Below are 27747 nucleotides of genomic sequence, written 5' to 3'. Positions count from 1 at the left end.
TGCACTCAATTATTTTGTGTGGCAGTGTTTATAAAAATAGACAACCTGATTTCTTAGATGTTAATATTGTAACAGCAGTGGAGCAAAATGAATCGTACGCAATTCAATAACTTAACATTAGACATAAAATATTGTGTACGTATTACTTACTAATGAAATGGAAGAAACTTTTGGGACAACCTAATAGATCGGCGTAACTAATTTCAGATGCCATGAAGTAAATAGCGAAGTAAATACTGTGAAACATAATTATCAAAGGTTTGAAGATTCATTAAAATCTGTTTAGGTTTTAAAATTTGAAAATTCATTTTTTGGCCCAATGTCTAATATTTACACAAGGGCGCCTCACTGTGCGTTCGTAACTATATTTCGAGATCTAATTTGATCCCAAACCTTTGCGAAAGCATTCTCCACACGATTAAGAAGATTTCTAAGAAAAAAAAGTCGATTTTTATGACCTGCCAGAGGACTCCCCGCTTAAGAACGGAGTACCAAAATGGCTGTAACTTGAGGAAGGACAAATACATATTACGCATTTTCCATTGTCCCCCAAATATGATAATAAACCACCGAAGAGAGTTAGCCGTGATACACCCTATAAAATCGCATCGTCAACGTAGTCCGAAGATGGGACCCCGTTTCCAGACACTGCAATCAACCGCACTCTGTCTTCCTCGTCGTGTTCTCTTTTCCTCTCCGGCTGGTCTATCCTTCCCATGGTCGCTGGTACACCTTCTTCGTCCCGTCTCATTTCCACGCGTCACCGTTTTCTCCGTCTAACCCGCGCCACACGTAACGACGTCTTCTGGCAGGGGTTTCACGAGAGTCCAACGGTATATATAATGTTGCAGACTACTCCTATACGGTTCCCTCAGCTCTCCCTTTGCGGGCGGCCCCGTTTCACCTTTTTCCTCTTCCTTTTTCTTTCCGTCCCTCGTACCTACCGCCACTGCTCCTGCCGATGCTGCTCTTCGCTTCGCAGCCATCTTCCTCCCGCTTTCTTCCCTGGCCGTGGTTCCGTAACGGTGACGCGAGCCTTTCCGTTACACGAACCACCGTGTGCTAACGCTGTTCCAGCCTTTTCCCTTCCTCGGCTGCTCCGTGTTCTCGTACGTTGTTGCATTATGGATGCAACGGGTTGCCCGCGGACGAATGAAAGAAGCCGCCACGACCGAACGTGTCCCTCGCCACCCAAGGGAACCGCGCCACCTTTCCCCTCGGCTTTCCGCGATACTTCCCGTTCCTCCGAACCTCTTAACGTCCGTTTTCACGTGACTCGCTGTCACGACTCCCGAGCTCGTGACATTGGTCACGATCTCGCCGTGACAACGTTGATGGGCGGACCGCGTCACAGGGTTTATCAGCGAGCGCAACTGACGCGACTTTGGCGGGTAGGATTAGGACAGGCTTAGGATAGGATCATTCGTGTAGGAAGTAAGGGAATTAATTATTATTTATCTATGTAGAAAGTATTGGGTTGTCTGGAAAGTCAATGTTGATTTTTGGTAGGTGGTTCGGGTCTGAATACATCGGAATGGCTGAAAACAAGTAACATGTATGCATCCCTTAAAAGGTGGGAAGTTTATGGAACAAAATGGTGCCTATGGAATCGAATAATTATTTATCAAAATTCAAATGTGTCTTTCAAAATAGTGTAAAATAATAACATGTATACCCTTGAAATGTAATTCAATAAATATTTATCAAAATTCAAAATGTGTCTTTCAAAATAGTGAAAAATAATAACATGTATACTCTGATAAATGTATACTCTTCAATCAATTCGAATGAAATTCTTAAACTTCAATCAAGATATAAAAATAAATACCGCAATAAATGTTTGACTATGTAGCTTCTAATAGTCTGGAAGCGAACCTTAATCACAGTAGAAATTTTCAAGAATACTATATCAAGAATAGTCCGGCAGTGAACGTGTTAAAGGACGTCGTCTTTCACGTCCACCTGTAATCATATGTACCTCTATTTAAAATTGCAAAATCGGATATATTGGTTGCATTTGCCTTTGCATTGCCATATTGGAAAATGCTTTACATGCAATATAAATAATATAATAACGTATTTATTTAGAAAATAATGGAGTACCAAAACGATTTACATAGAAAAACTGTGGTAGATCGTTTCGTAATTCTACGATTCAATTAAAACATCGTGACTTCGCATCACGTGAAAAGGGACCTTTACCGTTGTCCTGCGCCGTCCTCTCTATTTGGATACTCCTCGCGACCAATCTTTTTCTCGATCCTCTTTCTTGCTGCTTCGTCTACACGTGACCGTTTTCATCGGCGGTGCCGTTACCTCCGCGCACGCCATTGGGTGTTTTTTGGTTGTTAGAGGGAAGGAAGGCCTCGTTGAGCTGTGATCTCATCCGCCACTGTTAGATTAGAGGGAAAGATCGCGTGTGGACCAGGCGGTGGTCTGTAGAATCTATGGGTGCCTTCGTAGAACACGGTGTACGTTTTAAGAACGATTAGTGCGAGGGAAAAATAATTTTTTCCATGAAAAGAGTGTAACAAGGAATCCTGCTGTGTCTCGGCAATATTTATTTTTTCATTTTTCGAAATGTTACGCTTGTAATTTACGATGATTTATCTATCACGAGCGACAGAAATACAATTTCTCTTATGAATAATTGCTACGGGCAATCGAAATAAATTCTTCTCATCAAGTAATTATTACAAACGACTGCACCAGACGTTCTCCGCTCGATAACTATTACGAAAGCTCGAAGAAAAATGTTCTCATCGATAACTATTACGAGCGACAGATATTAAATTTCCCTCGTCGCTAATGGTTATCGGCAACGAAAACACTTCATAATCTTTAATATATCTTACATTGCTTTAATCACTCTTTCATCTCTTTATAATAATTATTTCTCAGCAAAACGTTCAAAAATCGATATTCTTTCAATCGTGTGTACTTTTCTGTTTTAATATTATCTGTACACTTTATCGTTGCTATCCTAAATTTAACGGACAAGTTTTTGTCGATGATCTTTTGCACAGAAATTTGTTGAATAACTGTTAACTTCGGTCCTCGAAAGGAAGAAGTGTTTTCGTTCCGGGATCGCTATGTTAAGAGTTTCCATGTGGGTATGTTGCTCGAGTGAAGAGGCTGGGAGTGTTTCAGCGCAACGTTTACCCAGTTCTACGGATGTCGATCACGTTACGTAACGTAGCTGCCTGTTTTGTTTTCCAGAACAACACTACGCGGCCGCCGATTCGAACAGTTCGACGCCCGCGAAGAGTTTCGTGGCCTGTAGAGTTTGCGGTGACAAAGCGAGCGGTTATCATTACGGCGTAACCAGCTGCGAGGGTTGCAAAGTGAGTATGGAATTTAAAAATGTTCCTTCAACGTCCCAAAATATCCATAAAGAATCCTCTGATATTCTCCAAGTAGATCCTCTCTAATCCAAATATGAAATCCTTTTTACAATATTGAAAGAATTTTAAGCGACGTTCATTCGTTTCTTTTTTTACCCCAACATTTGGGTCAAAAACTTGAATATTATGTCAAAAATTTCGTTCCACTCGAAGCACCGTGCGCTGTAAACTGTCGTTCTTATTGAAAACCCCATTACATATTTACTCACGAAGACTAATGAACAGATTCACATTTCGAAATTAACAAGCTCGAAGCTACGTCATTTTGAAAACGAAGACATATCGCTGGACGAGCATGAAGCGTATTAAATTTTGAATCTTTATTACGCCCGGGCCGTGGAGAAGTTTCGTACGAGTCTGTGAAATGCTGTTGACTTTTCTCCTGATGCCACGGAGTTAGGAAACTGATTATAGAAACTTAACCACGAAACACGGGAGTAGATACATACGTGCTGTCTGCGTCGAAGTTCGGAGGATACTTTAACGGAACTTTCTATACCGGGAAACATAATTATATACCGTAAAGTTTTCTTTATCTCGAAATGCTCTCCGAACAAGATCCCCTTCGATGCATCACTTCCGGCGAGAAAGTTGCGCCGCTGTTATAAGTACAATTTTTCTTTCTCATCGAGTCTGTGCATTGCTGACATCTACTACTTTCGATCGCTCTCTCGTTTCTACTCGTTCCCTCCAGTTTCTCCTCTTTGTCCCTCTCTTTTCTCTTCTGCACACCCTCGGCCCACTTTAAAGTAAAATACCTGGATCGTTATGAAAACACTGAAACATTTTGACTGGCGTGTCACCTGGGTTCCGTGCAAGAAATACCCTTCCAAAGCCGTACTTATCTAAGCTTTAGTCAAGTAGGACTTTCGAAGGATAGTAAACGGGTTAAACAAGACTGACATAGCCGACCTCTCCATTTTTATATTTCATCGAGGCAAGTATTTGGTGTTCTAACTCCAGTCTCGAGCAGCTGTAAGGATTTTTACTTTCGGGTCCTCTCTTTCTGGTCAAGTCTATCGCCAGTGAAGTCTATCGCAATGTTGGCAGTAGGATCTCTCTATGCTACAATATGTTGCTCCATTGTTCCTTTTTGCGATGCGTTGCGTTTTTGTCCTTTTCTTTCTATGTATTATTAGTATGTACTTCAACTTTTCCATAACAAACTCTATATTAAACGAAAGATGCCTAAACTTTGTCACGCCATTATCAATTCTACAGTGAATATTCCGAATAATTTCACCAGAAAGTTCACCGTGGAGCTCATGCACCTCCCTCCGTCCGGATCGCGTTACGAGACTACCGCAACATCTGAATTCCATGTTATACGAGTCCCTCGTTAGGCGTGGTTCGGGTTTATTCGCAAATACGTCCTATCCAATTCCCACCGGCATCGGTTCGAACCAAAACGAGCTCCGTCGGACGTCCACCGACGAATCTGTCCGTAAAACCGAAAGGAAGCGTGGAAGGAGGAAACTGCGGCAGGAGGAAAAACGCGGCGATTCGGCGAAATCGTTCGTCCGTTCGGTATTTCCCCGCGGAGCCTCGCGTCTCCCGGTGAGGAACTGCACTCCTGGGGCCGAGGGCCCCGCGATGTGTACGTGCCTTAATCTTCGCGCGGAGATGCGCATCCGCCCGGTTCTCCGCGCCTGAGATTGAAACACGGAAGCCCTAAGGCCACAGTTAACGGTGAATTGGTACATTCTCGCGCTCCCACCGACACGTCCTCGCGTCGCAGCAGCGGTTTGCGCGTGTTCGACCACGAACACACGCGCACCGCACCTTTCCGATACGGCGAAATTAATTTCCCGGATGGGAAATGAATTCGCGTTCGTTGCCCCGTCGTCTCTTCGTGTCTTTTTGTCGCGGGTTCATGGGCGATCTCTACGCACGTGACGAGGTTCGATGCTGGACAGACAAATGTTATCGTTAGATGAGTGGATGTTTATGCATTTACAGTCGGAGAGCCACTGACGATTTTACTCGCGTCATTTTTAAATGAAAATTACCTTTTTATGATTGAACATCAGTTACAAATAGTATGGGTGCATATCTGAAAAATGTCACACTGACGTAACGCTTGATAATAAACATGTTAGAATAATATGATTGAAAATCATTTACAAATAGTGTGGGTGCATATCTGAAAAATGACACACTGACGTAACGCTTGATAATAAACATGTTAGAATAATATGATTGAAAATCAGTTACAAATAGTATGGGTGCATATTTGAAAAATGTCACACTGACGTAACGCTTGATAATAAACATGTTAGAATAATATGATTGAAAATTATTTACAAATAGTGTGGGTGCGTATTTGAAAAATGTGACACCGACGTAATTTGGATTAATTTTCAATCACCTGATTCTTACGCCCCGAAATGTGTGGATTTTTTTTTCGTAGAAGTATAGTAACCGATGATTACGAAAATCATTTGTCCGGTAGGCAGAAAAAAATTCAGTTATGTCAAAAGTATTCCTAGACACTTTGCAAAGAACATAAGGGGCTTCAAACGTGCAAAAGAGGGGCTCGTGCTGCGAGAAATTGCCTTCTTTATCGATGAAAGAAGAAAGGCATTGCCAGAAATCTTGAAATGATCAATACGCGATTTCTGTGAATTTATTCTTGCTTTTGTAGACCAAAAAAACTTGCATATGTAAACATACGCGAATGAAAGAACGATTCTTTAATCGAATGTACATTTGTTTTTCGATGAATTTTTGAACGCTGTTTTTACCGTGGCTGCTATTTCTGAATCGATAGCCAAACATTTTAGCGATAAAGCCGGAGTTAAAACGTCAGGATCGAATAATCACAATGCCGAGAGCGGACGTTTCCGGTGAAATTTGACGTTGAATTTTAGCGCGCGTGCATATTGCGATCGTTGAATAAACAAATTCAGAATACTGCATAACAAAAACACACTGAAATAACACGAATAAAACTCTGTGTTAAAGTTGTCACAATGACGCTTCTTTTTCAGTGTCACAGCTGATGTGTTCAGAAAAATAATTTGAATTTTTTGGAATAAAGAAGGAAACGGTTACTTCCGACGTAACCTTTCTCCAACGGAATCTTTTCATTCTCAGCCTACGTAACGGCAATGTAAAACAAGAAATATATCAATCACGACATTGTAAAAACTGTTTTCTTGGTTGTTTAAAAAATTCCAAATTACTTTCACTAAATCTACTACTTTTATAAAATTCATTTTCCGAATATGTCGCTTTTCACGCTATTAATTATACACGAATAAAACGGAGGAATAATTAAAAGATAGCGTCGCTTTTACAATAAAACATTAGCTGAATTGATTCATTACAGAACAATGACATCGCGGTTCGCGTTCGTCTCACGACAGCAGGGGAAAAAATGAGAATTCAGTGCGTCTGACTATCGAAGGCCGTTACTACTGCGCCGCGCGTATCGTCGACGATCTACAGTATAAATTTTTCCACCGGCACATGTACCGCTGCACGCAACGAGTTAATCGCTATGAACGTTCATATTTAATACACTGTATTTGTAACGAAGCATTTCGCGTTGGGGCGGGCGTACAATTAATATTAAAGGCTGCATTATTATGATTAACGTAGCGAACGTTCCTCTGAGCAAAACAGTGTTAAATATAAATATATCTGGATCACCGATAAAATGTAATTACCAAGCGAGCCGACTCCAAAATTGAATTGCCGATATTAATTACGTAGCTATTTTCTGGAATAATGTCGTTACGGGTAGATCGTGAATATTAATTCATTAATCGAATACGATGAAACGCTGTGCACTCGCGAGTACCATGAGGCTTCCAATTCGCGTGTTCCCAGCTCCGAGAAAAGATTAAACACATTTGCGAGAGATTTAAACGTTAGCTCGGTTTGTCTGACTACTGTAAGCCTCTCTACTGGTTGTGGCTTCTCTAAAGAGGCAGACTACTGTAAAGCCACTTTTAAGAGAGGTATATTCAAGAAATTTTTATAAAGGAACTAAGCTATGAATGAATTAATGTATCAGCGTTTATAGAGATTTCGTCTTGAAGTTGTGACATAAAATTCTTGAAATGCGTATCGTTTGAGAGATGCAAACAAAATAGATTCTACTTTAACTTTGGGAATGTTGTGCCTCGTTAAAGTTTCAGTAGCCTTCGATCATGTTTTTTTTTGTTCAACATACTACAAGCACAAATTCGAGCAACATATCTCAGTCTAGATAGTGGCAATGTAAAACAAAAAATAAAATGATCATGACATTGTGAAACCCGTTTTCTTGGTTGTTTAAAAAATTCCAAATTACTTTCACTGAATCTACTATTTTTGTCAAATTCATTTTCCGAATATATCGCTTTTCCTCCTATTAATTATACACAAATAAAACAGAGAAATAATTAAAAGATAGCGTGGCTTTTACAACAAAACAATAACACAAACGTAAACGATATTAAAGCGTCGGTTTTACGATATTACAAACGATAAATTTCGTCGTCACACTGAAATAATCGAGTATCGAAATAATAGAAGAGGAAAAGTAACGCGTAGGGGAGCATTCGCTCCGTTACGAGCGAATGTGTCGGTTTATTGGTCTATTACTGACTGTATTAATTAATGAAAGCTGAATACGACAACGCCGGCACGTTGATGCATATCCATCGATATCCTCTGAAACGGTGGCTAGAAAACGACCAGTTGTACGGTAACAGTCAATAATACCAGCATTCGATACCGCGGCCCGACCTCGGCTTGTTGCTAAAATCGATACGTGACGTTGTATCAGCTTGCACCTCGAGCGGGCATCGCAACATCGCTGGCAAGTAATAAACACTTCCCTACGGTGGCTACGCCACGACGGGAAACACGCTTGTTCCAGTCTTCGTGTCTTCCGAGGGACGAGACGTGCTCTGCGCTTGCACGTGACGAGCATTCTCGCGAGCTTTTCGCGGAGCTTTAATGGCGCTGCTTTCGCATAACGAATGATCTTTGTGATTAATCGTTCGCTTGGAAATTTCTTGCTGGTTCGTCCTTGGTTACTTCGGATACCGAATGGGGTTGTATCATTTTCTCTGGTCTGTTTCGAATCGTATTAAACACATATTAGATTATTCTATTATTATTTTGAGAATTAGGCAGAGAAGTAAACACTAGTGCGTTGCTCTGAAATAGAGATTTTAATTTGGTTAAAATAAATTTATTTACGTTATTCAACTCATTTATATACGACAAACAATTAATAACATTCACCTTTCTTTGAGAAAGTTACAGGTGTGATATTGAAATGAATTTGTGGTAATGAAAGATAAAATTGTAACACGACAAAGTAAAAATTGTAAAGTATCAAAAGTATTAAAGTAACCCATCGTATATCGAGCATTAATCCGAATGCTCCATGGCTATGTAAATAATAAATTTAAGCTTATCCTTCAAATGCATTCCCTTTTACAACCCTTTCTTTAAGAATCGCCTAATTGACCGAAGATAAACATTCGCCATCTAGTAACCGAATTCCTAATAGATGTTCGAGTAGTGTAAATAATACTAATCAAACCTTAAACATGATACGAGACGAATTCTAGAGTTTTGATAGAACCTAAAACAAAGATAATTATAAAGCAGCAAGCAGTTTTCAATCGAGTATTAAATACAACAAATTATTTCATTTATTTGCTCGTCAATAACGCTCAACCGAATTCAAAAATGTTAACATTATCTAAGAATGAACATGTGCTGAGTTGTCGGTATCCCGTTCCCACGGGTGAAGTATCGCTTAGATTTGGTCCGACGTGTACAGTGCAAAATCGAATTAAGACACGGGTTTTAGACGCCGCAACTCGGAGGCCCCCGTCAACTAAAAGGCCTCCGGAGATTAATTTGAGGCAATTTAATGAATTTAGACGCAAGCATGAAACACTACAAGATGTCCATCGAACCACGTGAAATTCGGAATGGGCCAAAATGGCCGTGCTCTGTAAACGTAACGTTAATTGAAACATCGTGAAAACGTCTGGCCAATAACGAGCGAACGTGGTATTTATATCCCCGACATCTCTCGGAAAAAAGGATTCCGCAACGATTTTCTGTCCAATTAATTCAAAACCAGGTCATCGAGAGGAGGAACTCCATTTCGACCGGAAAGCCTGCCCTTACGGATTTCTCCTTTTGTCGGGGTTGCAAAGCGCTCAGGTGGGACCGCTATTATCCGATCGCGGAGACGAACCGTACAAGTTGAAGCCGATAATGAACGAGCCGCCCCTGTTGGAACGCTGCTTTTGTTTTTACTTGATTGTCACTCCGCGTATTCGGCACTTTTATCTGCGACCTATTTAAGCCGTTTGCTCTCTTAACCGGGCTGATCGCTCCGGAATCCCACCACCTCGATTCGGGGTCGCGATGCACACGGATTGATTAGCGAAATCGTCGTGCAACTTCCCACGGTAACGAATTTCCCGAGAACGGTAATCGATGAACTTTGCGCGAATGTGTTAGGATCGTGGAATAGACGATGCGTTCGTGACGATCCGGTGGTTTCGGCTAACTGATGCTATTAACTCGTCGCAGACACGGTGGTTCTTCTAGCGGTCAGAATATTCAGTATTTTAATTGTCGAATGAATTATTGTTCATTGAATGAATGCTTGAAACATCGAAGATATAATTTAGATTTTAAATGTATCATTCCGTATAGCATGAGCACTTCAATTATCGAGTAAATATTTTGACTGCTTAATTGGTTAGTCTGTACCGAATAAATATTTTGATAGTTTAACACTTTTGTGATTTCGGATCTTTAACATCTTCAGAAAATACTATCGATTGTTCTCAAGATTATAAAATCTCATATTCTTGTACATATACAGGGCGTCCCAGAATTAGTGTAAGAAGTGTAAGTGGAGGGTAGCTGAGATGAATCTGAACTACAATTTCCTTTGTAGAAATGTCGAATGGCGCTTCGTTTTTGAATCATTCACGAAAAGCCAAACACCATCCGACATTTCTGTAAAGGAAATTGTGGTTCAGAATCGTCTCGGCAACCCTCCCATTTCCAATTCTTACACTAATTCTGGAACACCGTGTATAGAAATTGGATACACAGAACTTCTAATAACTTGTGAACAGTTCTTCGCATTCTTTTTAAACTGCATCTACATAAATATATAAATTATACACAATTATTTCGTGTATTATTCAATTTAGTACCACGTACAACATTTTTCCATACAACTGAAAAAAGTTTCTTTAAGGCTATCCATTTTATCGACAAAGGTAAAAGTAGGTATAAATGGAATGTCCGTACGTTCAGTGTTAATCAATCTTTTCATTGGTGTTACGGATTTAATCCAACGTGCAATGGTTTTATTTACACACACAACCATTTTCATTCTAGATGAAACCCTCAGGCCCATCCCTTGCCTCTCCTTTCGCAAGTGTTAGACTAATAATAGGTACGACGACGTAAATTTATCACCTTTAACCGTGTACAAGTTTTCCAGGATGGAGTAGCCCTTTGTACGTATCGGTTTTATTGAAGAAAACAACTTTCCGCCGCACGTGTAACACGTTTAAAATAACAATCAATGCTCCAGATTGGGGCATCGCGACGAAGCACGACGCAAATCCCGATGAAGTCTGCAATTAATTATTCGACGAAAGCGCAAGAAATAAAGCCGGGTCACATTGAAGATTCGAAGCTGCAAATAGCAACAGTAATATTGGGAATTGACCGAAATGTAATTCAAATTGCTGATACTTATAAATAACACAATTTGTAAAATGAACTTAATTAACGCTAGTAAGTTACGAAGTGAATACGAAAGTAAACCTCGTGACTTATTTTCGGCCTACTCCTTACAAGGATTTGAACACTGTATAGAAATTAGCAGTCGAATCGCAATAACCTTTTGTTATAAAGTACTATAAGAGTAAGGAGGAGTACTATAAATTCACTCCTTTCAATTTATACTATTTCTATCTAATTTCGGAGAATACGTGCAACAATATCGATGACATAAAATATGGAAGCTAAATCAAAATTTGTACTCTTTCTTGCGCTGTGAAAATATGAAAGACGTATTGTATCATAATTGGTTGATATTTGCTCCTTGCTATACAGTCACTCCGATAAGTATTCGTACCCTCTATGCTTATTAAAAAAATTTGCCTAAATTAAATGACAGGTTTGATTTTTCCAAATAAATATTTCATTATAAATACATATATATATATATGAGTAATCTTTACTTGAAAACACAAAACGTATAATTTAATTTAGGCAAATTTCTTCAATAGATATCGAAGGTACTTACGAGACTGTCTGCATATACTAATCTGGTATGAACGAGTGCAGACGTCCTGTACAATAATAATTCAACTCATTTATATACGACAAACTATTAATAACATTCACCTTTCTTTGAGAAAGTTACAGGTGTGATATTGAAATGAATTTGTGGTAATGAAAGATAAAATTGTAACACGACAAAGTAAAAATTGTAAAGTATCAAAAGTATTAAAGTAACCCATCGTATATCGAGCATTAATCCGAATGCTCCATGGCTCGCCTCTTCTGTGTTCCGCAAAGTGCACGTTACGAAAGTTCTGGGTCGTTTCTACGCGGCTCGCATTAATCATAATACGTCGTTTATTAAACGAGCCGTCCCGTTGGTCGCGGCAACGAGGTCAACCCTGACACACGACGAAACGCAACCCCCAGCCAGCCCTCGGTTAATTTCGAGGTAACGTGCTCGTTGCGTATGTATGTACATATATACGCGTGCACGTGTGCGTATATTCGTCTACTCGCGGTATATTACAACGCACATACTACGCCATTTACAATAAAGTGGAGCTCGTTGCGATGCGCGCTCGATTCGCGGTCCAGCAAATTTTCATGGATCTTGACAGACAAAATTTTAAAGGGTTTTCCAAACAGAGACTTCAGGATTTTATTTTTTAACATGAAAATACAGATCTTGCTTTTTACGAAATTGTCTTAGCTTTGTGCTGATTTTGTTCATTCGGTCGGCGATCCTACGAACTAACAGTAAATGTTAAATAAATGGAAATGGAAATTTGTAGAAATCATAAGGAATTAGTAAATTCTGCACAGCTTGGGTTTTCTTTTCTTTTTAAATCCTGTGTCTCGAGGTGTTAAACCGCATCATCTCTCACGTTTAATTGTAATCGTATGCAAAGTTGTTTAAGAGAAGTAAAAGTTGCCACGAAAGAGTGCTAAATATTAGATCCTCCTTTGAATTTATACTATTTTTATCTAATCTCGGAGACAACATTTTGTAAATCTTTTAAATCTTCGATTAAAACGTAAAAAGTTAGATGTATATTCCATACCATTCGGGTTTTATTAAAAACAAACCCCTAAAGCTACTTTTGGAGAAACCTCATAACGCACGGATGTTTCTACTTTTAATGAGCTAAATGAAGTCGTCAAGTAAATAGAACAAACAAATGTAAAAGTGCTTAATTACCAAATACTGCATCGACTATAAATTCAACGCGCAAACGTGTAATTTAGTTGTCCAACGTCATTATTAGTTACGGTAGGGACGCTTATAATTATTTATGCGTTGAGACCGCCACGGATGCGACGTATCATTGCCAAAACAATTTTCGATAACGTCACAGGAGAAGAGGCGAGTGCAAGTACATCGTTGGCCAAGAAAATTGCAAAACGTCGCTCGAAGGCGACATCGATCTAGCTTCCAAGGATACCGAATACTCGTCCGATCGGCGATTAATTCTCCCCGTCACAACCTGGATTTAGCGCTCGTAAAAATGTCGTTTGCGGAGAGAAACGATAGGGAAAAAAAAAGGAGCTTTCCAAAGCGCCAAGATAGCCCTGTATAGTCATTACCGCAGCGTTTCTGAGGCCAGGTATCCCTGCTGATTTATGCGAGACGATCAGTTTATCGCAATCTTTATGTAAACGTTCGGTAAATAAAACATTGAACTTACCGGAACACGGAACGATTCGTGGCAAGCTGCACACGAGAACTTTTACTTTACTATAAATTATTTAAGGCTTTACGCGTTCTATTTTATACAGGGAAAGTGATAATAATCTATGGAACAATCAATATTTTCGTTGCTAAATTTCTAGGTGCTGCCAAGTATACGAAGCTTTCAAAATGTCAAATAATTTTAATGTTTATTCGATGTAGAATTAATTTTTATTGAATCGTTGAAATATTTATTCAATGTTATATAATCCACTCGATTATTTTTATGACAAACAGAATCACACTATTTAATAGAATCACACTATATCGATATGAGATTAATGTTTGCTAATTCTTTACAAGGAAGTTATTGGATTAAACAGGAAGTTATTGAATACTCAATACAAACAGTTTAGCAGAATCACTTACCCCAACGATCAATGTTCTCAGAGAACATTGTCCCGAGGTAAACAATAAATGGCTTCATTTATCTATCCGAGATTGATCTGTTAGTCTCCCATTATGGGAAACTAGGTGTTGTCGAACACTGTACACTTGCTATAGAATTACTCCAGCTTACTTTTTGATTAATACTACACGGCATAGAATAAATGACTTTGTTTATTTGAGATTGACACGTTAATCTTCCATTAAGGGGTCTTTCTAGTGTGACAACCGACAAATGAGCCATACATTATGAATTTCTTTTCGAAGTCTACAAAATAAAGAACGATTTTACTGTTTTTCTACGAATAATACTATTCAGAAAGAGAATGGAAGTATTTTTGTATGAACTTTATGAAATTTATTTATCGATTTATATTAATGTTAAACCAGTTCTAGACGTTGTCGATATTTTCGTAGTTGCGAAGAACATTTTGGAAACGGTTTGTCTGAGACAAATAATTCATATATTCACTTTTCATCGACTATTTTACATATAATTTGCATAAATTGTAACAGTGTATTTTCAAATATATTTGCTTTTAAAAAACGAAGCAATAATTAATTTCTTGACACACCAAAAAGCCTCCTGAAGAAAAGCAAGGATTTACCGAACATTGCATTCTACATTATACTCTCACTCCTGCTAGAGAAAGCGAAGAAATGTCAGAGTACAAAAATGAAGCTGTAACTTGAGAAGGAAGTCACACGAAGTTAACCCAATCTCTGTTCTCGATTTGTGTGTTCCCAATCGTCGAAGTTGGTCGAAAAATGCGGAATATATTAAGAGCGAGGAACAATACCTAAACTACCGCGCCCACTTTCTACACACCACATCCTTTCCTTATCTGTCTCGACGGAGGAACAATTTCCTATGCATCTAATATCACGTTTCTCTTAATCAGTTTCGCGCCCTAATACGGCCACGCGCCAGTCCAGCGATAAGAGTATGTACCAGCAGCCAGCTGTAATTACGATATACCCGGCGGAATGGTTATCTGTCCCGACAGACTCTGCCGATCCTTATGTACGACGTCAAGGATCAATAAGCTCGCGAAACTTCCGAAAGTCGGTGTACCAGAAGCGTTATCAACCGCGCAGCTTCTGCGTTACAGAGGAAGCGGGAAAAGTATTGTCAGCCGATCTCGCTCGCTTCCTAGCTGCTGAGTTTGAGCATGAGTCACGAATAGCGATGGGATCAACCATCTTACAAGCAGCTTCGAGTTCCAACCGACTTGGATTCGAACTCTTTACGAGTACTGCGCGAAACAAAGAACTTCTAGTCGAACCCTATCATAGGGTGAGTGGGGAATTAGTGAACACTGTCATCTAAATCTTTTTTTACGAGTACGAGACCTGAGCTTTTTCCATTTTGCAATGATACACGATATCAGGATCTCGAACTGACATTGGCCCAAAAGTTACACGAAAAAAAAATAGGTGTAAAAAATTTGTATATTCTCATAACGAGTTCATAAGGTAATAATAGTAGTAGTCGAATGTAATATTACTTCATCTCCAATTTACTAATTAGACTCATCGGCAAGGATCATTTGCAATATCGAATTTTGCGTTAGACGTGATGCTATTAATCCTTTGAGTAATCTGCTATAACTAATTATGCCTTATTAAATTATCGAGTAATCAGAGACTGTTCAACAAACGATTAATGGCATCTCAGACAAGATACGGTAGATAAGATTTACCGATAGATTCGAGTAGCATAGTTGGAACAAAACATAATATTGTTCTTTGTACTGGAAACATTATTCGTTAGATAAGTAATATTGTTTAACATATAGTAGCTTCTAACTGCCTGTGGGTGTTTCTAAAAAATAGCAAGAATATATTTCTAATAGATCCGCTGAAGGTCTTTTAGCAACTGTTCCAAGCTTCTTTCAATTTGCGAGAGATCAAAGATATTCCTTCTTATCGATAGAGCGAACTACTTTACCAGTAGACTTCTACATTATCGAGTCTTATCGACAGGATGCTCTATCTTATCGACAGAATTCTCTACCTTACCATGTGCTCCACGCACGTGATTCTTCTGCAAGCAGGTACAGTAGAGCTCCGAATAGAATTTCTGAATAGAATATTAAAAATTGATCAGTTACTGAAGTGACCTACTGTACTCCCCATTTCTTTCCACAAAATAATTTAACGTAATGTATTTATACGGAATTTCCCATTATATAATCAATGAATACTCTACGAAACAAGTGATCATTCTATTATCCGAAAAGTCCCTTATCTATTCCCTCATCCCACTTTTGTCTCCCTATTAGCAGGGATGCAAGAGGTTCTACTGTGCAACGAACGAAACATTCTCTACGAGTGGTCTACGCGCTCGTGAAACGAATGTTAGTTATTGGAATTAACTCGAATACGAGAGTACGTATCGATCTCGATCCCATCCGTAGTCGGAACGGGGGATATCCTCGCGTCCAGGTAGCGCTCGAGAGATCTAACCGCGCTTATCTATGCCGTGTAGGAAGCGAATCTCGCGTAATTAATTTTAACCCGTCGCTGCAACGCCGCTGCACGGTCAGACCCGTCCCTTTCATTTCTGAGTCGATTACCATCCCGGCCGCGTAGGATCTGAATTATCTCGAGTGTTTCCTGGCTGACGAATTCCCCGCCGAGATAACATCGTATTCCTTTCACGCGAACGCAATTCGAGGGGATGGGAAATTAAAAGCGACACGCGAGGGAACAACACGAAGCCAATAACGATTGAACGAGTTTCGAGTATTGATACTTCCATTCTGCTAGGGGCTACGTTGAATCTTGGACGAACTGAATAAATGGTCTCTCTATCAGAGTCCGTGGATCTGATTATAAAGCAAACAATTTGTAAACTAAACGGGATTTTTGTTCGAATAGAAATTATTGTTGAGAAACCCCATTGATCATTTTTGGAGACTCTGATATTTGTTTAGAGGCACTCTTTACATTACAAAACTGTTTCTGGTGTAATAAGTAACATTTGTTGTTTGTTCATTAAGGCTACAGACCCATACAGGTCTTGTGAGTAATATTTCTGATACAAAGAGCCATGTAATATTAGGTTGTCCCAAAAGTTTCTTCCATTTTATTAATAAGTAATGCATACACAATATTTTATGTCTAATGTTAAGTTATTGAATTGCGTACGATTCATTTTGCTCCACTGCTGTTACAAAATTAACATCTAAGAAATCAGGTTGTCTATTTATATAAACACTGCCATATAAGATAATTGAGTGCAAGTCACGGAAGAAACTTCTGGGACAACCTAATATATTTTGTCGATTATGCAGAACCCTAATTGATCCAAGTATTTACCAATACAGTGTTCTGCATTACCAATAAAGCGATCTGTCGTATCGATCGAATGTTCTGCATTACCGAGTCATAGAAGATAACGAAAATTGATGAGTATCGAATAGAACGACAGAAAAATTCAAATTTCTTTCGATTTAAATAAAGTATCTCGGTTCCGAGCAGTCTCCCGTCACTCCTGGAAACTCGGAGATGTTTTTGGCAGCCAACGGCGAGTATTCTCACGAGACTGACGCGTTTCCCCTTCGAAGGAAAACATCGCCAGCTATCGATCGCCTGGAGATATTTCAAATCGTTTCTGGCTGTGTTGAATTATTTACTCTATCATTTTTAGATGAAGCTAAACTTTGAAATACTTTCGGTACAGGTATGCACCTTCTGTAATTGTTCTATACATTTAGCCATCTGAATTCAACATACAATGTTCAGCTTGAAATCTTCCTAGAACAGTGAAATAAATATTCGAAGGCTAGCGAGACTAGACAGACGCTAAGACGTCGTTGCTCGTGTCTATCATTACCTTTGTTTACAACCAGGCGTTGAAATTACCGTGTTCAACGGCTGTTTCTCGATCGTCTAGAAAGCGAAAGCACCCGCCATAAACAAGTAAACGACAACAGGTAGTATCCGACGAGTTGTTAATCTTGCACGTCGAGCAAGGAACGTGTGGATGTGAACGTAGCGACGAGTAGACTCTAAGAAATGGATTTCTTTTTGCAGAACGAGCGATTGTTACCACAATGGTTGTTTCCTTTTTCCAGGGTTTCTTCAGGAGGAGCATTCAGAAGCAGATAGAGTACAGGTGCTTGAGGGACGGCAAGTGTCTCGTCATCAGATTAAATCGGAACCGCTGTCAGTACTGCAGATTTAAGAAGTGCCTAGCTGTCGGCATGTCCAGGGATTGTAAGTAACGATTCACTTTGCATCGATCGTAACAATGCTTTGTAAAAGACGCGAATGTATTCAAAGATTGTGCACAATTTCCTGGTGGTTACATTGTTCCGAGCACGTGCTCCGAGGTAGATAGGAGTCGCTCGGAAGGTCTTGCTTTGAAATTATACCTTTTCCGGGTCTCCAGATCCTCCATGCTTTAGTCGTGCTTTATCTATTTAAACTATGTCGTTGTGGATATGTACAGGAATATGAAGCGATACATTTTTTGAAGAAGTTTAGTAAGACATACAGTCAGTCCCGTAAACGTTCGTACCTTCTGTGTTTATTGAAAGAAATTGCTTAAATCAAATGATAGGTTTGATGTTTCCAATAAATTTTACATTATTATATATATATGTGTATTGTATATAATTTATTATGTAATTTAAATGTGATTGAAGGATTAATTTTGGTTTGATTCGTTAGTTATAAGAGCAAAGTTAAATTGCGAACAAATGAAAGAAATGATTTTCACTTAAAAAAAAAAAGTTCTTTGAGGGAAAAAGAAGACCAAATTAAAAAAGTCGAAACTTGTACATGTACACATTTATAATGAAACATTTATTTGAAAACAACGAACCTATTATTTAATTTAGACAAACTTCTTTGATATACATAGAGGTTACGAAGACTTCTGGGACCGACTGTATTTATCAATGATGTTTACCATAACAACAATTTTGTTAAAAAGGAAATTAATGTATAAAGATACTTTTAAAGACACTTTAAAAGAAACTAAAGAATACTCGAGTTACCTTTATCCGTCGAATAAATTTACTTTGAATGAATATTCGTATCCGACAGACACCGAATAAAAATAATGATACGGTACGTTCGTTCGAGTTTTTATTTAAATGATTCCGTTATCTAAATACTGCCCATCTCTGAATAAATGACAAACTTCGCACAGTGATTGGTCTGTCAGTCGTCCACACAATTGTTTCCCTGACGAGTTCAATTCATACTCGAGCGATAAATAACCCCGGTGTCTTTTCCATCGCGGTATTTCTGTCCTCCCTTAACGACGGAGGAGGTACAACACGCCGAAGCGAAGTTGCGTGCATAATTAAACGTCAAAGTTCCACGGTGTAGTTCGAGGTAGTGTGTAACAGGCTATCCTCGGAGCTTCCCTCTCGCATTGTCGACGAAATCGTAATAAGCTTTTAGAACGTTGCGAAATGAATGTACATATTACATTACCAAGGATAAAGCTGTCCGAAAGCTGTATCCACTGCTGTCCGGTGCGATTATCTCGACCACGGTACGTGTTAATTTTGCAACCGTGCAATTGTTTCGGAGGGAGAACTTTTAAGGAGAATATTGAACAAGTACAGTAGGACTCCGTTACACAGGACTCCAAGTAGTGCTTCGCGTGAAATTGGACACTTTTCGAAATAACTTCGAAATAACGATTTTTACGAAATTCGAACACGATATGATATTTATCACGTTGTCTGCTAGGCTAAGACTCGTGAAAATTTCTACAAAGTTATAATTTTGTCCCGAGACTATCGAAGATCAGATTGTTTAACACTTGTCTCAGAATTTAATTCGTTAACCTCGCCAAATTCACGAATCCTATCTAGATTTATTTTCATTGTCGCCTCATCTTCGGAATTAGTTTTTTTTCATTCCGAAGATGAAAAGTCCTGTCATCCATTTCTGCGTGACGTTGCAAATAACGTGTTAAATGTGCGCTTCTTTCAGCTGTGAGGTACGGCAGGGTGCCAAAGCGTTCAAGGGAACGCGGCCCCGACGACGCAGTGCCCACCACGACAACAACGACGACAACGACCACTGGTGTGCAGCAGCTGACGTCTCCCAGCGCTGGGAACAATAACAACAATAACAACAACAACAATAACAACAACACCAGCCAAAATAATAATAACAATAGCCAGGGTCAGAACACCATAGCCTGCGTGCCACTAGCAGCAGTTGTGGAAGCGGATCAGTCGGACGCTGACGTGAAACAGTTGGCTGTTTACGACGTAATACTCCAAGTCTCTCAAGCGCATCATGCTCACTGCGGCTTCACAGAGGAATCAACGAGGGGCATCGTTCGGAAACCGATGATAATACCGGTGAGTTTGGTGAAATTTTATCGATAAAGATAAACCAATGGTTGTTAATTATTTTGGTAGGGAGACATCCTGAAATAATAATAGTTTTCGTTGTAAACATGTATTTGAAGATAGTTTGTTGAAGAAAAGTTGCAGTAACGATAGTAAATTAACTTAATGAATCAAATTTAGATAAAATAACGAAAGTCACGCCAACGAAGGGATGGAAAGGTTTCATTGATTTCCAAATTTCGAGTTCAGTTTTAGAATCAATGCTCCAAAAACTCTTGTATACCAAGTTTGACTTACAGTCACGCTTGGTTTTAGTCTGTTGCGTTGCGAGAACTTTGATTTTTGGGATGTTGAATCCTTTAACATTAGAATCACGTAAGAAATCTTCTGCTGAAACCGACAGCAACGCCTGTTTCTTTTACAATCCCGCTGATTAGGCGAGTGCTTCTTCGCAGCCTGCCAGTCCAGAGGATCCAGAGGCGGCGTCCTCGACAGCGGAAACAGTCGAGTCGCAGAGGATCTGGCTCTGGCAACAGTTCGCCACCAGAGTGACGCCATCGGTGCAAAGGGTGGTAGAGTTTGCCAAAAGGGTGCCAGGATTCTGCGATCTCTCGCAGGACGATCAGCTGATACTGATCAAGGTTGGTTTCTTCGAGGTCTGGCTCAGCCATATCTCTAAGATGACCACTGACAGTTCGATGACTTTCGAGGATGGTACTTATATCACTAGGCAGCAAATGGAATTGATGTACGAGGTAAGAACGAGTTACTATTTTTGAACAGAAGAACAGAAGCTGACGCTTTGTATACTAACCTTAGCTTTCGTCAATCTCCCTCTAATGAATTTTTGTATCATTAAACCTCTTATTACGAAAATAAAGTTTTGACATTACCAGATAATCGATAGCCCGAAAAATCGAAAATTAATCCGAAGATTGACGTTCTAGACTTGAATAGCCTCTTAAGATTTTGTTTTCTAATCAAATATGTCCATCGCTATAGTCGTGGTGAACACAAACGATATCATCATTTCATACTATTTTTATTGAAAAATAAGATCCTAAAGGCCCTTTTGGAAATCCTTTTGCTTCCTAAAGCCTTCGTTTATCAGCTTTCGAGACCTTTTCTCAAATTAACCAACACTTCACACAATACTTGAATAATTAATCGTTGTAAAACAAAACAGCCAGACTTCGTGTCAGCTTTGATGCAATTCACATCGGCCCTAAACGCTCACCAACTATCGGACACCGAGCTGGGCCTTTTCTCTGGCGCTGTTCTTCTGGGCGAAAGGCCAGGCCTGAACGACGTGAAAGCGGTGCAAAGGCTTCAGGATCGTCTTCTGGAGGCGCTCAAAGTGCAAGCGTTACGGAACCACACTGTCCCTGGTGAAACAACATCAACGGGTGGCTGTTCCAGCATCTCCAGCGTTTCTCAGAGGATACCGGAACTAAGGGCCCTGGGTGCCAGACACGCGAATCTCCTCGACTGGTTCAGGAGGAACTGGACGAAGCTCAAACTACCGCCCCTCTTTGCCGAGATATTCGACATTCCCAAGTGCGAGGAAGATCTTCAGTGAAGAGGTGATCTACTTCTGAAAAATTTTTCCCATTTCTTTTATTATAAGTAATTAGAAAAAATAATATCGTTGGGTCTTTTTGCCTAAATTAAATTACAGGTTTTTTCATTAGAAGTATATACATGCGTAAAGATGATACATATACATATTTATAATGAGTAGACTGCGGATCTTTATGGATTTATAGAAAATTTGAATGTGCAAGAAACTACAAAATGCAAACAATATCGAAGAATATAAAAAAGATTGAAAGTAAAGTTCATGTTATAACATTTGCAGAATAAAATAAATTCCTATTTAGGTTCAATTTTTATAGGGACGTTCGCGAATATTTTATTTTGCATAACGACCCACGGTCTAGTAATGAGACATTTAATTGGAAAAATTAAACCTATCATTAAGTTCAGGCAAATTTTTTCGACAGACATAGAGGGTACACTTATGGGACTGACTGTATATACAAATGTTAATTTTAAATTCTCTTTCGTCCAACATTACATGTATTATAAATATAATATTCAATCAATACGTTATTTGAAACATTCGTTTATTCAAATTTTCAAAATAAAATCGTTAGAAATATGTTACATTATTCCGATACCGTCCTGGTTAAAATACAACGGCTGACACGCGTAAAGCTCGCCTCTCCCAACTAGTTTCCCAACTTTCTATAACGCGTTTCACCGTTCCAATTCGACCGCCCGCTCCATAAATCCACGTTTGCATTTTAATCCTCCTCCCCCCGAAATCCACCTTGATTTGCAATCCAAACCGCCCCGTCGGTCTGGCACCAGAGGGGGACTTCTAATCGGTGGATCCTCTTTGAAGAATGTTTCAGAGTACATCGAGTTAATTCGACGAAAACGAACGGCCCTGCCAGGGGAGATTCTTCTAATTGCCAGCGCTCATCGCACAAAACATGGTTCAGGGCTTCGAGGACGATTTGTTCTTCGATGGCCGAGCGATGGTGTACAACGTAGACACGATGGGTCGACGCTCGTCGTTTCGATTGGAAAAAGAACGCGGGAGGATCCGCTGCTGATTTGTCGCGTCTCGGTGGGATCGATCCCGCCAGGATCCCATCGTGTGGAAGATGGATCGTTTCGTGGCGAAGGGTACAGATCGTCGATTGAAACGCTCTCGGGTCGAGACTAAAGGGAGAAAGCGTTATTCGATTAATCGACGAGGGATGAACCGAATCACGCGATAAGTCGAAGCTTCTTTCGATTATTGAGAAATTTCTAAGGTTCGAAGAAAAAAGACGAAGAAATTCTCTTTGTTGAATAATTTTTTTTTTAAATTGAAGATATTCCGAATTTTTGAATTGTCCTAGAGGATAAGTAAAACGTGAAAGTGAAACGATGAGGGATGAACTCGATGAATCGAAGCTTCGGTCGATTCAAGCTGATTCTTCAAAAATTCCCTAGCTTTGAAAAAGAAGAGGAAAACTGTTGTCTTTAGAATAATTATTAAAATACCATAAGGGATGGAAGGTCTCAGAGGGTAAATAGAAAGCAAATGGAAACTCAATTAACGAGAGATGGACGAACTCGATGAATCGAGGTTTCGATCGATTCGGGCTGATTCTTCAAAAATTCCCTAGCAGCAAAGAGAATATTTTTGTTTAGAGTAATTATGGGAAAACGCAAGCGATAAATCGAAGGTCTAAATTAGGATCAAAGGATAAATGGAACGCGATAGGAGTTTCACTTAACGACAAGGGGTGAACTGAATTATGGGGTTAATCAGGACTTTTCATAAAATTCCTAAATTTTCGAAAAAAAAGGAAATCTCTGCAATAATTATAGAAAGAAAATAGAATGCTTTGAAGTTCTAATCTGCTGCAACAGATCAATAGAAAATGACGGGAGTTTCAGTCGATGATGAGGGATGAAAAGAATCACGCAATAAATCAAATCTTCTTCCAACTGATTCCAATGAAATTCCTGAGCTTTGAACAAAAGAAACAAATTTTGTTCGTGGAATTATTTAAGAAAAGAAGAAACCAGCAAACGATGTTTCGAATTTTTAATTTGTCCCAAGAGGGTGAATTACGAAAAGAAATTTCAACTGAACGAAAGAGCAAAGAAACAGAAGTACTGTCCCTTAAATAGTCACTTAAAAAAATAAAAATAGCAAAGGATATTTCAAAGTTACATGAACAGGAAAGGAATTTCAATTGACGACAAGGGACGAAAAGAATCATGCAATAAATTGAAGCCTCTTCCAACTGATTCTTAACAAATTCCTGAGCCTTGAAGAAAGAAACGGAAAGAATTTTCGTCTCTAGAATAATGATAAAAAATCAGAGCAGATGATAATTCGGGGTTCTGAGTTGTTCCAACGGGATAAACGGAACGTTGACTTTCGATTCGACGAGATTTGTACCGTTTGCTACGCAGCGTCGCGCGCTGCACCAGCGGAAGTATTTAAATACTCAATCGACGAGGAGGAGGATATAAGTTTTTCGCGTTGTTAGTATCGCGCATATCGTTGTTGCAATAATGCGGCGCAGTGATCGAACACGCGCCGCGCGAAAAGGATAGCACAAAAACCGTTCCCGAGTGATAATTCACGAGGGAACTTTTATTAGAAACCGCGAACAGGCGTGTATTGTACGGAGAAAGAAAGATCAGTGGAAGGAATGGCGTGTCGTAACGAGTTAGACACTTTAGTCAGGCTGCGGTGGGCTTTTGACAAGCACTCACTCGATACTGTTCACGTTCTACTTACTCATGCTGTGCACAACATTCTACTCTAATCGACTGATCTTTTTTTCTCCTCGCGATGGAGCAGAGATGGGCAAATTTCTTGTATACACACAAATTTCAAACAACGAATGATTGATCGTCGAAGAAATGTTCGATTTAAACATTCGAACATTTTAAGATCATCTTTTACCAAGCTGAATTTGATTAAGTATTAAATTCGTAGCAAGGTATCTTAAAATAATTAATATAATGGTTAAAGTTTACTTCGGGGCACTAAAAATTACTGACCTCCTTTTTTACCATTTAGTAGCTTTAATGCCTAGAATTCGTTAATCTAAGTTTTAATGTTAGGAATCCAACGGTTTAAAAGTTATGCGTAAGTAAAGTTGAGCATTTCGGCGTATTTCGCAGGTTAATGCTGCGCCATATTGGCTTTTACAATCGCCCACCCAACATGCGCCAGGAAATTAGACTCCAAACCTACTCAGACACTATTTTCGTAACGTGTTTTAACATTTTGTTGTTATTTACAAATGTATTGTTCATCTACGAGCATCTGTATACAACAAGTTGTCGGAAGAATGACATTCCCTATCTAATTGACCGACAGAGCATCGGTAAATGTATGACGTCGAATTAACCAGTCAAATTGTTTAACCGTTGGATTCCTAACATTAAAACTTCCATTTTAGGGATCGAAAGCTAATGGTATAAAAAAAGTAAATAATTTTTACTACCTCGAAGTAAAGTTCAGCCTATATAACGTATAATATGGGACAATTGAAACGATTGTATAAATATTAGAGTAACTTTGAAGAAAGAAGAGACACGATAAAAGTCGTTCAAGGATGACGAAGAACTTTTTCCTACTTTGGTATACAAAAGACATGATAATAGTAATCTGACGAGAGGTCGTTATTACATAAAGTATGTCTTTCTGTATACACGTTTGAATTGATTGTATTCAAGAAATTCTAAAAAGTATTTAAATATCTTTCAAACCACTACTTTGTTCAACACAAATTACCTTAACGATAAGTATAAAATTTAATTAATCGATTTACATTAAAAATTGAAGTTACCTCGAAAATAATTGTTCGATGATATAAAAATGGCGAACGAATCGCCGTATGGTGTTTTTATTCGTTTATTTATTCTTCAGGGAAAGTTTTGTCCATCTCTGTTGTTGAGCGAAGGGACGAACGTTCCGCGTGGAGCGTTCAATCGATACAGTTTCTGGGCTGAAACTCGCAGACATATCGAAAGTGTGGAATCGTATTTTTTCCTTGCCCGTAGTAACTACCGGAACGATCTTTCCATCCCTCGCTTAGAAAGCTGTAAACACGACAGACAAACTGCATGCCAGCGCGTGTCGCGTCGGCTGCAGCGCGTACGAACGAACACTTATACATATTATACAGATCTATACAAATGGAAAGAAAAATGAAAGAAGAAAGAGTTTCACGCTATAAAGCTCAAGAAGAGGAAATCTTTATAGGAAGTATCTCTCTAGGATGCATCCGCTACGAATCTTAATCTATGCAATCTCTATTTTTATTACTTGACAAGTAGTATAGTGGATTTACCTTTATAGATATTGTTGCGTCGCTTCAGGATGGTCAGCGGTGAAACGACGAATTTAGATGTTCAGGCCTCGCTGTTCTTTCGTTGAATTTATCGGTCGACGTCGACTTCTGATGTTAAGAAATAGGAAAAAAAGGAATTATACAGTGACGTGGTCCCGTGTTTGTTGAGTAGACAATTTTGATGTGATTATTAGTCTATGCTAGGAGAGTGAAAATGTCTTCGACGTCAATGGTTGGGCCCTTTTTGTGCACTTAGGGGTTCTGAGTTAGGCAAGTTGTGACATTATTGATTAATAATTTAATTATATTATGTTATAATGTAAAGTAAAACCACTATGATTGGGGTCCACTTTCTACACTTGGAAGTTTTAAATTGAGTAAGTTAATGATACTATAAATTTACGGTTCATAATCTCGCTTATTTTAAAATTACAATTACCTATGTTATTAAATATTTTTCGGTAAGCTCTAAATATACATATAAAGAAGATCCAAACATGGGAGTCGAGAACGTTTCGTATCTTCTTTTAGAGACTAACATATTTAAATTAATCATACAGTAGTTCTTCGCTTCGGGATGAAAAATGGGGTGCGTCAGCTATTTCGAATCGAAAAGGGGATCGATAACTTCAAAGTGACGCCACACATTGTGTTAACCAATGTGTTAACTAACTTCACATAGAATTTTATATATTTTTCGTTACATCTTCGCGAACACACTATCAACAGGCAGTCGAAGTTTTCTTAATGAAAATGAGTTCGAACACGATCTTATTCGAAGGTGCCCGTTTTTGTGATATTAAGAAGTGTTTCGTTATACACGCAATTAAAAGTAATTTAAATGCGGTCATGTTTCGACTCATTTTCATTAAGGAACTCTCATCGATCCGTTTCAATATTAACCATACACTTTCCGTTTTTAAAAACCAGATAGCAACGAAAGACTGCAAGTGTCCTGTAAATATGTTGTAACAAAATTAAAAGTAATTTAAATGCGGTCATGTTTCGACACATTTTCATTAAGAAACTCTCGCCAATCCGTTTCAATATTAACCATATACGATTCCATTTTTAAAAACCAGACAGCAACGAAAGAATGCAAGTGTCCTGTAAATATGTTGTAAGCCAGTGGCTAAAAAATGGAGACTAGAAATCGCTGCATTAGAGGATTAAATATCTACGCGAAGCGAAATGCGACGAAAAGCGCTAAGAAAAATGTAAAGGGCTCGCGCCTTGTTACCGCGGGAAGAATTTCGTCACGAAGCGAGGGACTGCTGTATTTCTCGACGCGCGAAAACGAAAAGTTTGAATCGAGTCCAGCCGTTGTGTATTTTATAATAAGTAATTGTTGCGTTAAGTTGTTGCATTTGTTGTTATTGATTCGATCGATCGACGATCATTGGCGAGCGATCACGGTCGACGGAACGTTTCCCCGCGTTGTTGAAATGATCCTGAAGCGAGCATGTTTGAAATCTTCGAACTCTTGAACACTAATAACTCTCTGACAATGACTAGCATGTAATGCGTATCGATATGTAATATATATACATATACATATACATTCATCGTGTGAGAAACGTGGGGGGGGGGGGATGAGAACTAAGTTTATCACTAGAGAAATTAATGTTTTACCTAGCGTCGTACTTAAATTAAAAACTAACGTAACGTCGGCACATTCGCTATATCGCTGCAAGGGATGAAAATTATGTGTGGGGGGGGGGAGGAGGGAGAAGACTATCGTC

At 39.0% G+C, this 27747-nt stretch overlaps 1 protein-coding gene across 5 annotated transcripts in view; it reads left to right on the top strand.

The window, feature by feature from the left end:
• The window catches only part of LOC128874774 (ecdysone-induced protein 78C), a 154604-nt gene extending 126988 nt beyond the window's left edge, over positions 1-27616 (top strand). For 4 of the 5 annotated variants that reach the window (XM_054119837.1, XM_054119833.1, XM_054119835.1 and 1 more), the window contains 6 exons: positions 3220-3344; positions 17883-18024; positions 19762-20138; positions 20567-20884; positions 21316-21712; positions 22537-27616. In XM_054119837.1, the coding sequence (XP_053975812.1) occupies positions 3220-3344; positions 17883-18024; positions 19762-20138; positions 20567-20884; positions 21316-21708 (1355 nt within the window). In that variant the 3' untranslated portion in view covers positions 21709-21712; positions 22537-27616. The remainder of the gene's footprint in view (positions 1-3219; positions 3345-17882; positions 18025-19761; positions 20139-20566; positions 20885-21315; positions 21713-22536) is intronic. The other variant, XM_054119836.1, reaches the window with a different exon arrangement.
• The last annotated feature ends 131 nt before the right edge of the window (positions 27617-27747 follow it).

The sequence above is a fragment of the Hylaeus volcanicus genome, chromosome 4 (assembly GCF_026283585.1).
Source record: "Hylaeus volcanicus isolate JK05 chromosome 4, UHH_iyHylVolc1.0_haploid, whole genome shotgun sequence".
NCBI classification, from domain to species: Eukaryota; Metazoa; Arthropoda; class Insecta; order Hymenoptera; family Colletidae; genus Hylaeus; species Hylaeus volcanicus.
The sequence above is the reverse complement of the archived record's forward strand: the minus strand, read 5'-3'. Positions and strand labels throughout refer to the sequence as shown.